Consider the following 13,890-nt stretch of genomic DNA (forward strand, 5'->3'; position numbering starts at 1 on the left):
ACCATCGAAGAGAAGCAGGTTTGGTATCAAAACATTTGTTTTATGCGATTGTCAGACAGGATACGTTCTTGACTTTGTAGTGTACACTGGTGCAAAAAGTGACATTGACGATTTAGGTTTGGGAAAGTCTGGAGACATTGTGGCCACTTTGTTGAAACCTTATATGAACAAAGGTCACACTGTATTCCTGGACAACTGGTATTCAAGTCCCAGCCTTTTCCATTGGCTCCATACACGTTCAACAAATGCCTGTGGTACAGTGCGAAAAAATCACAAAAATATGCCAAAAATCCAAAAGTTGGATAAAGGAGAAATTTCCTTCAGGTCATCAGGTGAGTTATTGGCTATGAAGTGGCGTGACAAGCGTGAAGTATGGATGATGAGCACCTGCCATAGTGCAGACATGGCAGAAAGTGAAAAGACAGACAGAAAAAGTGGACATAAAATAATGAAACCTACGTGTGTTCTGGACTATAGTAGGAGTATGGGATCTGTAGATCGAACTGACATGGTAATTAGCTCCATTCAATCAGTGAGAAAAACTGTGATATTGTATAAAAAAACTTTTTTTCCATGCATTAGATTTGGCAGTTCTGAATGCCCATGCTCTTCACTCAACTGTTACCGGGACAAAACTACCTCTTGCTACATTCCATCTAATGCTTATCAGAGAACTTTTGGAAAAATTTATGAAACAAAGAAAAAAGTCTGGAGGGGGTGGGAGGAGATCAGATGAAGACACTCCCCTGCGCTTATCACAAAGACATTTTTCTACTGCCATTGAAGCAACTGGTGTGAAAAAGTTTCCTACCCGAAAATGTGTTGTGTGTACTAAACACAAAATTCGCAGAGAAACAAGATATTCATGCAGAGACTGTAATGTTGCACTGTGTGTCATCCCATGCTTCAAGGGTTATCACACCAAAAAGAATTTCTGAAGTTTTTATAGGAAAAACTGTAAAAATGATACAGTGTTCCCACAAAACCAGTATGCATTTGTAATAATATTCAAAAACCATATGTGCAATACAAGTGTTGATTCAATACAAAAAAATAACTAGTTTACTATATAATAGATACATCATCAATGTGATAAAACAATTAGCGAAATCAATGTGAACATTTCTCACCTAAAATGAGGGTTTATTTCGCATTTTTGCAATAATGTAAAATCAAATTATGTAGTATTATAAAATTTTTATACCAATATAGTGTGTCTAAGAAATATTAGAATAATGAATCCAGTATAATGTATCAATAATAATGTCGATTTCATAATCCATGTTGAGGTGTGAAAATAATAAAATTAGTAGAATATCTGTATATCAAAATATTAAAAAAAATTATCATGCAATAAATTTTTCTAATTAAACAGTGTGTTATGAAAAATAAGTAATAATATATTTGTAAAAGTGGTCTATAACACTTGCAACAACATCAGCAAAAAAAAGTATTCAGCACAGGTGATGAATATCTATTAATACAGCTAGTAGCACTATACTTATTGTAATATTGTTGAACATACAGCAGTGAGGGGGTTAAAAAGGTTTACACAAATTTACATAAATTCGACATTTTTTAAAGGTTTAAGAATTATATGTTTTTTTTTTTTTTTTTTTTTTTTTAAGAATTCTGGCCACAAAAAACCTATAAACAAGATTAAGGGTACCTGATATTAGTAAACGATAAACTCCAGCCAAAAGTTTAGCCAGTGTGTACAGGATTCCATGTTTATGTGTACATAGGACAAACTTGCAGGTGAATCATAACTAGGGTTAAAGAACATATCAGCGACTATATACATGAAAACAAATGATCAACCATAGCAGAAAACTCCATGGAAACTAGCCACAGCAGTGAATTCAACCAATTCAACACCATAACCATCATTTCCCAATACAATAAAAGATACATTCGAGAAGCAGTAGAATATTAAAAAAAAAAACATCAAACAAAAATAGAGGATGGATACAAATTAAGCTATTATGGGAACCACTTTTCATAAATCCTCAAAACCTATTCCTGCATCCAACAAAAGACAGTTTTCCTCTGATTGGCCAAACAGCCCAACCGATCAGAAAACACTACTCTCTCAGGCAAGAGTATTTAAAGCAGGACAATTTATCAAGAACCTCAGTAAGTAACTGCTATCCTGCTGACTGTGACTGTAAGGTTCACCAAAAAGTCTGCGAAATCTTTTCCTTCGACGTGGCTACAATCCAGAAGCCAAGAAACTCCGAAGAAACTGACAGTTATTTAACTGAATTGGTGAGTTATCTTGACTAATGTAATGGTCCCTAAGTTATGTGAAACTCAAATATTTGAGTTTCTTATATATATATATATATATATATATATATATATATACATACATATATACATATATATATATATATGTATACATATATATATATATATATATATATATATATGTATACATATATATATGTATATATATGTATATATACATATATATGTATATATATATATAAACACATACACATACATATATAAATACATAGACATATATAACTATACATATATATATAAAAATATACAAAATATAGTTAAAATATTGAGTACATATTTTACGGCCATTGAGGATATAAAAAAATTTAATTAGGCATTGATTTACACCAATAATTAATACAAATTTATTATTAATGTCCACAATATGTAGTTACATATACAGAAATATACAAATACAATACATATATAAATATTCGTACTGTAATTATTTTTACATAAAACAATACAATCTGCAGCAATTACCTATGTACCTACAGTACATATTTATGACTTTAAAAATCTGTAATTGTTTTTGTTTCTTCTTATGTAAAGTCTGTCATAGCTTTTTCTTGAATATCTTTTAACATTAAAATGTTCTCGTAGTCAAGTTCCAGCTCCTCACACCAACAATCACAGAGTTTGCAGCCAACATAACTTCATTGCAAGTGATTGTGCATTTCACCTCCATGGCAACTCAAACGTGTTGTTTACAACATGAGCCGTAACTTCCTGGATTATCTTTCTCTTCTGACAGATCAGAATCAAGGTTATCATCTAATACTCATCTTCTCAAGTCTTCTGCAGATTCTTTCGGAATGTTAATTTCATCACAAAGTGTAAGCGCAGCCTTGATAACATCGTTGTTACCTTCAGATTTGTTATTTCTGTCATCTTTCTTTGGAAGGAGTGGGTTTTCTGGCCAAACATTTTTCATAGATTTGATCAGAGTTAAAGAGTTGACTTGACTTGACGCCATGCAAATGCTGAATTGACAATGACATCCTTGACGTTAAATCTTATCAAGATTGATGTGATGACTGCGTCAGATTGGCTGACGATATCAATCAGTAGGCCTAGTGCTTCTTGTAACAAGCTTTCAAAGTCTTGATAACATTTTGATACATAGGCTGAATCAGTGATGTTTTTTGGCAAATAGAATGCCTCTATGTAGCCATCAACCATCTTAACAGTCAATTTTTCCTTGTCCGGGCATCCTGGAGCATTATGCAACAAAAGGGCCTTCAATGGCAGATTTTTTCCCTTTAAGTGTTCCTATGACTTCTTGTACAAAATCATTGGAAAAACCAGTCTAAAAAACTCTTATTTAGTGACACACACTCAAATATGGTTATTTTACTATACTGGAAGAGACTTGAATTTAATTTTTAAATACCTGTAGAAACTTTGATTTACTCACAGCTAATAGTTTTAAATATGGCTTCCAGCAAAAAATTTTTATACCAGTAACGTGATACACTCTTTTTGAAATTTCCTTCCTGAAACATTTTTTCCATCGTCCATTAGAAAAGTTTTTGTTAAGAACTTAAGAGTTGCTGCCAGTTCAAGCCAGTTCATCAGCATTATATAGGTAGTTGTTCCAGCGTAAGGCCTAGTTCAGCGATTTTGACGTTTAAATCTTTAATGAATTGAGAAACTTCAGTCTCGTCTGCTGATAGTTTTTTTCCATTCATCTGCAAGAAACAAATGCCATACCACTTCTTAAAGTTTTTAACCATTCATCACTGGCACGAAAATCATCGTTGTTGGTTATTTCACGATAAAAAAACTGGGCTTTCCATTTTAAAATATATCCCCAATTAGGGGCATGTCTGCTTCTTTGTTGCTTAAACCAAGCGTGAAGAGCTTCCTCAACTTGAGGATATTCACCCATGCTAAGGGTTTTTCTCTTAAGAGTATTTTTCTACAGTTTTTATAAATTGTTCTATTTTACTCTTACTTTTTACTATATCATAAACAGTAAATTGGCCAATGTCAAAATCTTTAGAAATGGCAGTTGGAGTTTCACCAAGGTCATACCGTTTAATAATTTCCCATTTATCAGTAAAAGTTAATGATTTATGCTTACGTTAAGCAATTCCACTTGTACTCGTCATCACACAACACTTAACAAGATAAAAATTAAAACTATAGTATACTGTTACGAACGTGACATTGGCCGGGACACGTGCAGGTGCAGAGCTGGCTGGCGACTGCCACAATATATGTGCAGCACGCGCCTGGAAGATAGCAAGGATTGTCGCTTTCCCCCCTCCTTCCCACCACTCCCCACGCGGCGCCCTGCCTTTGACACGTAACTGACACCGGATAGCTGGGAGTTGCGCGAGCCGCCGACACGTGTTTCGAGAGATTTCAGCCGTCGGGACGGCTCGCGATAACGCGACAGGCCCCGGCCGCTCTCGTGAGTTCTGGAATTTCGCTGGGGCCTATATATATGCCCGAGGACGCCGATCGGAGTCAGTCTGAGTCAGTTCGGAGTGTTCAGTCGGGAGTTCTCCCGCGGCGGAGTTTCCGGGCGATAGTGCCGCGGGTGCGGCAGAGTGGCAAAGTCCTTGGACGAAGGTTCCAGGGCAGGGAGTGAGTGAGTTCAGTGGAGTCGGGAGTTTTCCGCGGCAGAGTTTCCGGGCGATAGAGTCGCGGGTGCTGCAGAGTCGCGGGCGCGGCGGAGTCCCGGGCGAAGTTGCGAGCGAGGAGTCGAGCGGACCCTCGGCGAAGGGGAAGTGCTATCGGCGGCGGCGGAGTGTGGTGACGGAGTCCCGCGGTGGAGACCCACGAGGGGTGCTGCGGTGAGAGTTGCGCCAGAGGTGCGGCCCAGCGAGGTGTGTGGAACGAGTGACTGAAGAATAGACCTTTCTTTAAGTGTAATTAATTATTTGCCATTTTAGAAGATTTTTGTAAGTGACATAAGTAGTGGCAATAAATAAAACTGTGTAGTGTAATAAAATCTTTAATTGGGCTATCCTTTACGAACCCGCGGTAAAACGTAACATTTTGGTGTCAGAAGTGGGATAGCCCTATTTATTAGATTTAGGATTAGGTTTTAAGAAATTTAAAATTAAAATAATAATAGAATTACTTTTTTCTAGAATAAAGTTAGTATTAGGAATTGCAGGTAGCTAAGCACATAGGTGATAAATAGTGTAGTGATAGAACAATAGTGACAGTGAAAAACTAATAGTGTATGTTGACAAGAAAGATGGCTGCTGACAAGTTGGAAAACATAGTGGCTTACATGGCCGAAATTAATAATAAAATGGATAAGGGCCAAGAAGAAATGAAGGTTAATATTGATAGCAGCCAGGAAGAAATGAAGAATGAAATGAGAAACTGCAATGAAAAGATTAAGTATGCCATGAAGAATGAAATCGATATAATGAAGAGGGGTCAAGAGGATATGCGTGCTGAACTGGTGGCAGCTCAAGAAGAGATGAAGAGGGGACAAGAAGAAATAATAGCTGCTCAAGAAGAAATGAAGAAGATTGACGAAACCAGCACCCAATTTGAAGGCGAGGTGCAATGTCTGAAGCAGAATTTAGCCCAACATGAAGAACTAGTGGCCCAACAATTAGCTCAGCTCGAGCAGACCACCGAACAGCGAGTAGCAGCTGTAACCGAAGAGTGTCGCCGACTGATTAAGGAGGCTACAGCTGCTTCGAACAAGAGGAGTTCCTCGGGGGACATCAAGCTAGAGAGTGCTGTCAATGGCCATTCAAAGTTCAAGCCACCCACCTTCGATGGTCAAACCTCGTGGGCTGTCTACAGAAGACAATTTGAGGCAGCTTCTGAGGTAAATGGCTGGGGAGAGGAGGAGAAGGCTACAGCACTTGTCCTGGCCCTGCGAGGACCTCCACTCGAGCTGCTTCAGACCATACCAGTACCAGAGCAGAAGAACTATGCGGTACTGGTGGAAGCTCTCGAATTAAGGTATGGCGACCGACACATGGGCGAGGTATACAGAACAGCCCTGAAGACACGTCAGCAGCGGCCCTTAGAAACATTCCAGGAATTCGAGGCTGACATTGAGCGTCTTGTGTACCTCGCTTATCCAGATGCACCAACAGAATTTCGACAACAGCTGGCAACTAGTGCTTTTATAGACGGGCTTAGAGATGTGGAGGTTCAGCAAACTCTTTGGTTGGCCTGCCACAAAAACATTCGCGATGCTCTTGTTCATGCCCTGGAAATCGAAGCTGCCTGCATTGCCTCAAGAAACATGAGTATCAGAGCGAGACAGGCCGTGATAGAACCTTACCACCAAAAGAATAGCCGCTCAGATACTAACGAGGAGATTATACTTGGAACACTGAAGAAGCTGTTGAATAGATCTCAGTTCCAGAAAACAAGGGGAAGACAGCGGGGCTTCGTCTGCAAAGAACTAGGACACATCCGGCGCGAGTGTCTGAATCGTGAAGGGAAGCCCAAGGAAGAAGTACAACGCTGTAAAACAACGATCGAACAGGAGAATAGTCTACCGGTCCGACGGAGAAGAGTTCGCCCACGATGTTACGCGAGTAGAGAAAGAGGGCACGTCCAACATGACTGCCCGAACCGTGTGAAGAAACCGAAGGAGGAAGGACATCGATGTGACAGCGGGATTAAGGAGGGTGGTAACTCACTGGTTAAAGGAACAGGAAGTCACCTACGGTGTTCTGCTTCTGCGTACCGACAAGGGTATTCTCAAGGGAGGGGTCCGGAATGGGAACGTGTTCAGCAGGGTTGCCCGGTGGAAAGGGAAAAGCCACAGCAGCAGGTGCGGAAGAGCGAGACCCATAGTCACCGCAAAGCTGGCATACGGACCCGAAAAGTCGAAGGATGGCCGCGATGTTACAACTGTCAGGAAGTGGGCCATATTCAGTACAACTGCCCACTGCGTAGGATGGCTTCGCCGCATGGCTCACAACAGCGCAGTGTTACCTGTTCGGGACGAACAGGTTTAAGGAGGGGGCAATCTTACGAAAGTGACATGGCCGGGACACGTGCAGGTGCAGAGCTGGCTGGCGACTGCCGCAATATATGTGCAGCACGCGCCTGTAAGATAACAAGGATTGTCGCTTTCCCCCCTCCTTCCCACCACACCCCGCGCGGCACCCTGCCTTTGACACGTAACTGACACCGAACAGCTGCGGAGTTACGCGAGCCGCCGACACATGTTTCGAGAGATTTCTGCCGCCAGGATGACTCGCGATAACGCGACAGGCCCCGGCCGCTCTTGTGAGTTCTGGAATTTCGCTGGGGCCTATATATATGCCCGAGGACGCCGATCGGAGTCAGTCTGAGTCAGTTCGGAGTGTTTAGCTGGGAGTTCTCCCGCAGCGGAGTTTCCGGGCGATAGTGCCGCGGGTGCAGCAGAGTGGCAAAGTCCTTGGACGAAGGTTTCAGGGCAGGGAGTGAGTGAGTTCAGTGGAGTCGGGAGTTTTTCGCGGCAGAGTTTCCAGGCGATAGAGTCGCGGGCGCTGCAGAGTCGCGGGCGCGGCGGAGTCCCAGGCGAAGTTGCGAGCGAGGAGTCGAGCGGACCCTCGGCGAAGGGGAAGTGCTATCGGCGGCGGCAGAATGTGGCGACGGAGTCCCGCGGTGGAGACCCACGAGGGGTGCTGCGGTGAGAGTTGCGCCAGAGGTGCGGCCCAGCGAGGTGTGTGGAACGAGTGACTGGGGAATAGACCTTTCATTAAGTGTCATTAATTATTTGCCATTTTAGAAGATTTTTGTAAGTGACATAAATAGTGGCAATAAATAAAACTGTGCAGTGTAATAAAATCTTTAATTGGGCTATCCTTTACGAACCCGCGGTAAATCTGTAACAATACAATCAAAGCAGCAGCATTCAAATACATAAAAACATTAGGCACGCTCAATAGTATTGAAACTGTCGTGAGTCTCGGGACAGACGGGAGGAGGCGCCTCTCCCTCCAACAAGTATGTGCGTGGCTGTGTCTGCAGCAGTGATGTCATCCAACGTAGCGTTGCACTACTGAGCGTGTTGGACAGTGAAATGTCAGATTATCACGAGTCAACTGTAATTTCTGTTGCTGATGCTATTAGCCAACAGCAAAACCCAAACTACTATTGTGCAAGTTAACTTAGTAACAAACAATGCACTAAATGTAAATATCCCAAACCAATATAAAGGATTTTAAATGTTTTTATTTTTAGAAGCAAAGGGTCAAGTTCACTACACGATACAGAGCATTACAGTTGAATTCTATTGGTTGGAAATAGTGATGTGTCAAATCATAATTTTCTCTAATCCAAATCTCAAATTTGATTCCCAAAGATTACCTCCAATCTGAATCTAAGTCTTAAGAGTCAAAAGTAAAATAATGTACAAGAAATGAAAATTTTTTACTGTTCTGAAAAATTTAACAGTTCAAATTTTTGTTTAAAATAAATTTTACAGAATCTATAAATATAATAAATTTATAACATAATTACCTATTAAAAGTACAATATTTTGGTGAACAGTAATAGGATATTTATGAAGAAAAAATAGACCTAGCAAACTTCAGAGTGTTGTCATCGTTAATGTACAACTTTTCCTCCAATATTTTACTTCAAATAATTCTCCTCAAATATTGAATAGTTTGAAAACTATGGATTTAATAATATGATCACTCATCCATAGTTGGAAAGAAAGTGGGAGAAATGCATGAAGTCATGGAAGTTGGCAAATGATAAACTTGAATGGAGGAACAAGGTGAACAGTGAAAGACTAAATAGTGGTTTGAAAATAAATACCAATGATAGTGTGAGTTTTGGAGTGATAGTAGTGGTAGTAGGATTGAAATATTAAGTGGAATGGAATATCTTTATATAAAGTGAAGAAACAAAACACAATAAGTATTTAGTAAGTAGTAAGAAATTTATTGGAAATGTGTGGTAATGAGTGTGGCAGTTACAAGAGAAATTAAAGTTGTGTTTATTTATATTGAATTAATATAACAGTACAGTCTAGAGAAAGAAATGTGGGGTTGTGATTACAGTAGTAAACAGGAAAATCACTGCCTGTGTTTCACGATATTGAACCAATTAAATAGTGGAATTGCTAATTCTTTTGGTGTAAATTTAATATACACAAGAGTAATAGTTACAGTAAAAGATTATTGCATAAAACTACAAAAGGTAAATGGTTTTTAAATGTTTGTGATTTGCAATAGTGATTTACATGCCTTTTGTTTCTCTGTTAAATGAAAAAAAAAAGGCATTTTGTATCGTGAATCATAATTTTTTTTAGAAAATGTAAAAATAGCTCATTTTCCTAATGTAGGTTAGTTTTGTAATTGTTACTATGATAAAAATAAAGTGAAAGGTTTGGTGAATATCCATTAGCTAATTTAAAAAATTTGTATGCCGTAACATTGCAATGATATGGTAGGTATATTGATGAAGTTGTCAACAAGGCGGTGCTGAAGTATTTACGACTTGTTAGTTCTTACAAGCACAGAAATAGGACGTTTTTGGTGGGAAAGATTCTCATGCTTGTTTTGTACAATATGCTGTTAGTGAGGAAACAACACTAGAGTACGAAGTAAATTTTCAGTATTGTATTCTATATTATAACAGGTAGTGCCGCTGAAATATATTTAACAACACACGAGAAGTTTAAATCATAGTAAAAAATAATTAAATTATAAAAAGTGGTACGCAAAATATACTAAACCAGGCAGGATTACAGTATATAATATGACACTGTGGGAAATATATCTAATTGGTATCTTGTTCTATTCTGTAGTTATAATAAGATACCAGGAAGTCAGTTTTGTGTAAAACAAGCTGATGAATGCTCCCTATCCAAAATCCTCATATTTCTGTTATTATCATGTAAGAAAATAGGGGTGGTAATTATGTTAGCGCCGCCATGTTGGGACGTCATCGATCAGAATCTAGACTACTCCGACACAAATGTTAAAGGCAGTGAGTTGTAATTTTGAATCACACAATACTGTTTTTAAGAAACAGTTGTGCTAATGCTAGTGATGTTAAAATCATGCATTAAATAGTAACTACTATACACAGGCACTCACAAAATGCTAAATAAGCTCCTGAGACAAAATCTGCTAATTTTAAAATTTACTGTGCAAGAATGCACAATCCTTCTGTATTCACTTGTTACATAAATTTTTTAATTCTTTATTACAAGCTGCTTGCTCTTACATATTTAACATATGTGTGTTATCTATACATAGAAGTACAGGATGGGAATTAATAGGGTACTGGGGAGGAATTTCTCCCTGTAGGAAAAATGTTTTTAAATATCAGTTACTGTGGCTAATTCAAGTTGTTGCACATGGTGTTATACAAGATATTTTTACACCCTGTAAAGTGTGATACTAAAAACCTTTCTGGTTAAAAATTATAATAAAAAAAAATCCCCCCCCCCCCCCCCCCCCCCCTTTTTCCAACATTCGGAAGAAATGTACCACCAATAGTTTCAAGTCACCACTTCAAAATACAGTTAACGTTCAGACTCACCAACAATGTTGGGTTACTCCATCTTTACATTATTTTAATTTTATGGAAATTCCTGCGGATGTCCAACTACGTAAGTACTGCATATTATGTTTCAATGCAAATTTTCATGCCACATGTATGCTACAATTTTTCTGCTATTTTTAAATAGTCAAGCAAGTTTTCATAATTAGTACTTTTGTCACACTAATTATGTGATCATTAACTATAGGCTAGGTGTTCCAACAGCTGAATAATGAAACCCATTTAACTTCTATAATCCCATCTTTGTAATGACATTCATATAAATCTGGAAGTCAAATGTTTAGCAGGTTGCTGATAGAGCCAAGCAGTGTGTAAGTAATATTGTAAACCAAAATATACTTACTTTTCCCAGCCTTTGTACATATTGCTGCAGCTATCAGCACCTGAAACATAAAACATTTATAACCCACCTATGCCATAATTTATTACAATAATCACATTCAACCATCGTTTTCAAATTATCTGTCAACAACTTGTTGAGATGTGCCATAAAGTTTGGGAAGAGAACTTAAAAAGATTTTTAATGGCACGTTGGAAAACAAAACTCAAAATATACAAATATTAATTTATTATACATAACAAGATTCCTATAAACAGTACTTATACATATATTCAGTCATAAAATCTGTCATTAATAACCAACTATACTACATATATAATTTCTCAAAAACTAGCAACAAATTAAAAAATACAGCAACAAATTAAAAAATATAGGTATTATGACAGTAATACTATTTTCGTAATTCTTTAAAAGGTATATACCATCTGTCTCTATTTTAGAAAGTTACTTTAACAATTTTTAGTGATGACTAAAAAATTTTAATCTTTCATATAAAAATGGTACCTAAAGCAGTGTATGTGATCAGTATGGAGTTCCTAATTGTGTACTTTTGAAAGGTTTTTCATTGATCTATATACTTTTGTAAATAACAAAAATGTATCTCAAATTAATGACTATTATATTCCAACTAGGTGGGTTAAGAGGGGTTGCATGAGCGCACATGGTTCCCCCATCCACCCAAAAAAGGTAAACACACTGATGAAATTATTTTTGAAGCGCAATTTTTAAAATTTTAGTTATTAATCAAAAACAAATGTATTATTAGTAACTTAATCTGGATCAATATCTAGACTTAGTTATTAGTATTTAGATATTGAGCCATTTAAGCTCAATATTGGGATATTGCTGTAGTTTATTTTTTTATGATTTATTGATGTCCTAATATATTTTTATTTACAATTTAACCAGCTGTAAATGTCATATGGCTTATAATACATATTTAAATGTAAATATTTTAAAAATTTTCAAAGCAAGCTCCATCTGTTCATCCAGACTCCCAGTACCCCCTCAAGAAGTCAATCCCAGCCCCTGCATGTAGTTTAGTCATGTTATTAGAGCATGAAAGAGACAGCTCAATGAATTAATTAAATATTTTGAACATAACAAAAACTTATGATATAAAAATGAATTATGATGTATATGAAAGCAAAAAACAACCAAAAGAGCTGTCATAATTTGTTTGCATTGATATTTCAGTTTGGGTTATGTTCAGGATCTTTCAACGTACTAAATTAAAACAGCAAGCGGCATGTATCACTGGATCAATGTATTCAGGATCATGGCATTATAATCAGGGGATAAACCTGCATACATGATATGGAATAATTTCTGAATGATTCAAAAACATGCCAAAGTAAAAACCAGCATTTTTGGGAAAAAAAATTTTAAGGAAATATGGCTTTTTTTTCCTAATTACCACTCACTCCAGCACTTTCTTAAGATCACTCCAAACTCAGCGGTGAGAAGGCAAAAGGAAAAATGATGTTCACACGCTTCATCCTCCCACCCACATTACCTACTTGAAATAATACTGGAATTTAATTCTCACATTTGTAGACTATCCTGATAGTCTTTTCTTAAGAATTGCCGAATAAACTGTTTTTAATCTCGCAACATTACCATCAGATGTTTTAAAAGTTTATAGGAAGAAAATAAACATTTTATGATGTACATGTGTTTCATTTCTTTCGCCAATACACATCTAACATTGGTTTATATTTCTTTCTCGAGAATGTACCATGTAAAATGCAACAAGTGTATAGTAGAGGGTAGTCGTGCAACTACCTGGCGAGTGATCCCAAATACGTCCGCAGAAAATTATAGTGAGTGAGCATCCTTACATATTCTGACACAACCCGAGAAGAAATAACATCTTGAATTAGGGCACAGCCGGGACGTTTCTGACAAAACTTATGAGTCTTCTAATAGGGGAGTCTGGCTAAGCTAACGACATTGCGTTCGCTTAAAATGCTTTAATTTTAAGGTATGGTGCTAGTTTCTGTACAAAGATATATACCTACCATTGTAATCAACCCTCGGTCAATCAAATAAAAATATTATACTCTACATATATAAACAATCAACACCTAACCAACACCCCGAAAACAATGTACTTTATACCAGATGACGTGGGGATCACTTGTGTCACCATAGATTACTGGTATGCAGGTGCAATAGACCAGTACACGTGGCAGCAAACATTTCACGGATCACCCCGAGAGCGTTCTAATAACACTTACTCTATGACTTATATTCAAATAGAAGGAAGTGAAACTTTAATGGTGACGAAAAAATTGGTCAAATAAAGTTGGACGACTAGGATATCACAAAATGTCAAAACCGCACCCATTTTTTCGTTGAAAAGTTGGCTAAATTTTGTATCCATTAAATATTTTATTATAAATAATGGTTTTACCAAGCCCTGTAAAATTTTTAAACTTCGCTTCTCAAAATCTTCCAATAAATTTAGTCAAAAAATTCTGGAAAAATATAATTGCAAAGTAAATGCTCTAGCGTGGCCATGTTTAACTGACAACATGGTTGATTTACATTTCTCTTAAAATATTTAAATATTATATTGGTTATAAATGCCTTGTCAACATATTCATCTTTCAACATCATACCTAACAACAAAGCTGGAGGAGTAAAATAAGATGATATATAGCTTTCGAACACTACCAACAAATAAATTTAGACAAACAAAAACATTAATATCTTTAAAATCGTGTGACACCATCAAAGATTATAACAGTTTT

At 37.3% G+C, this 13,890-nt stretch overlaps 1 protein-coding gene across 1 annotated transcript in view; it reads right to left on the bottom strand.

The window, feature by feature from the left end:
- The window catches only part of LOC134527550 (coatomer subunit delta), a 92,558-nt gene extending 79,231 nt beyond the window's left edge, over positions 1-13,327 (bottom strand). The window contains exons 1-2 of the mRNA XM_063360322.1: positions 13,156-13,327; positions 11,138-11,177 (exon numbers count right to left, since the gene is read on the bottom strand). Of these exons, the coding sequence (XP_063216392.1) occupies positions 11,138-11,177; positions 13,156-13,158 (43 nt within the window). The 5' untranslated portion in view covers positions 13,159-13,327. The remainder of the gene's footprint in view (positions 1-11,137; positions 11,178-13,155) is intronic.
- Positions 13,328-13,890: the final 563 nt, after the last annotated feature.

This window comes from Bacillus rossius, chromosome 1 (genome assembly GCF_032445375.1).
Source record: "Bacillus rossius redtenbacheri isolate Brsri chromosome 1, Brsri_v3, whole genome shotgun sequence".
Taxonomy (NCBI): Eukaryota; Metazoa; Arthropoda; class Insecta; order Phasmatodea; family Bacillidae; genus Bacillus; species Bacillus rossius.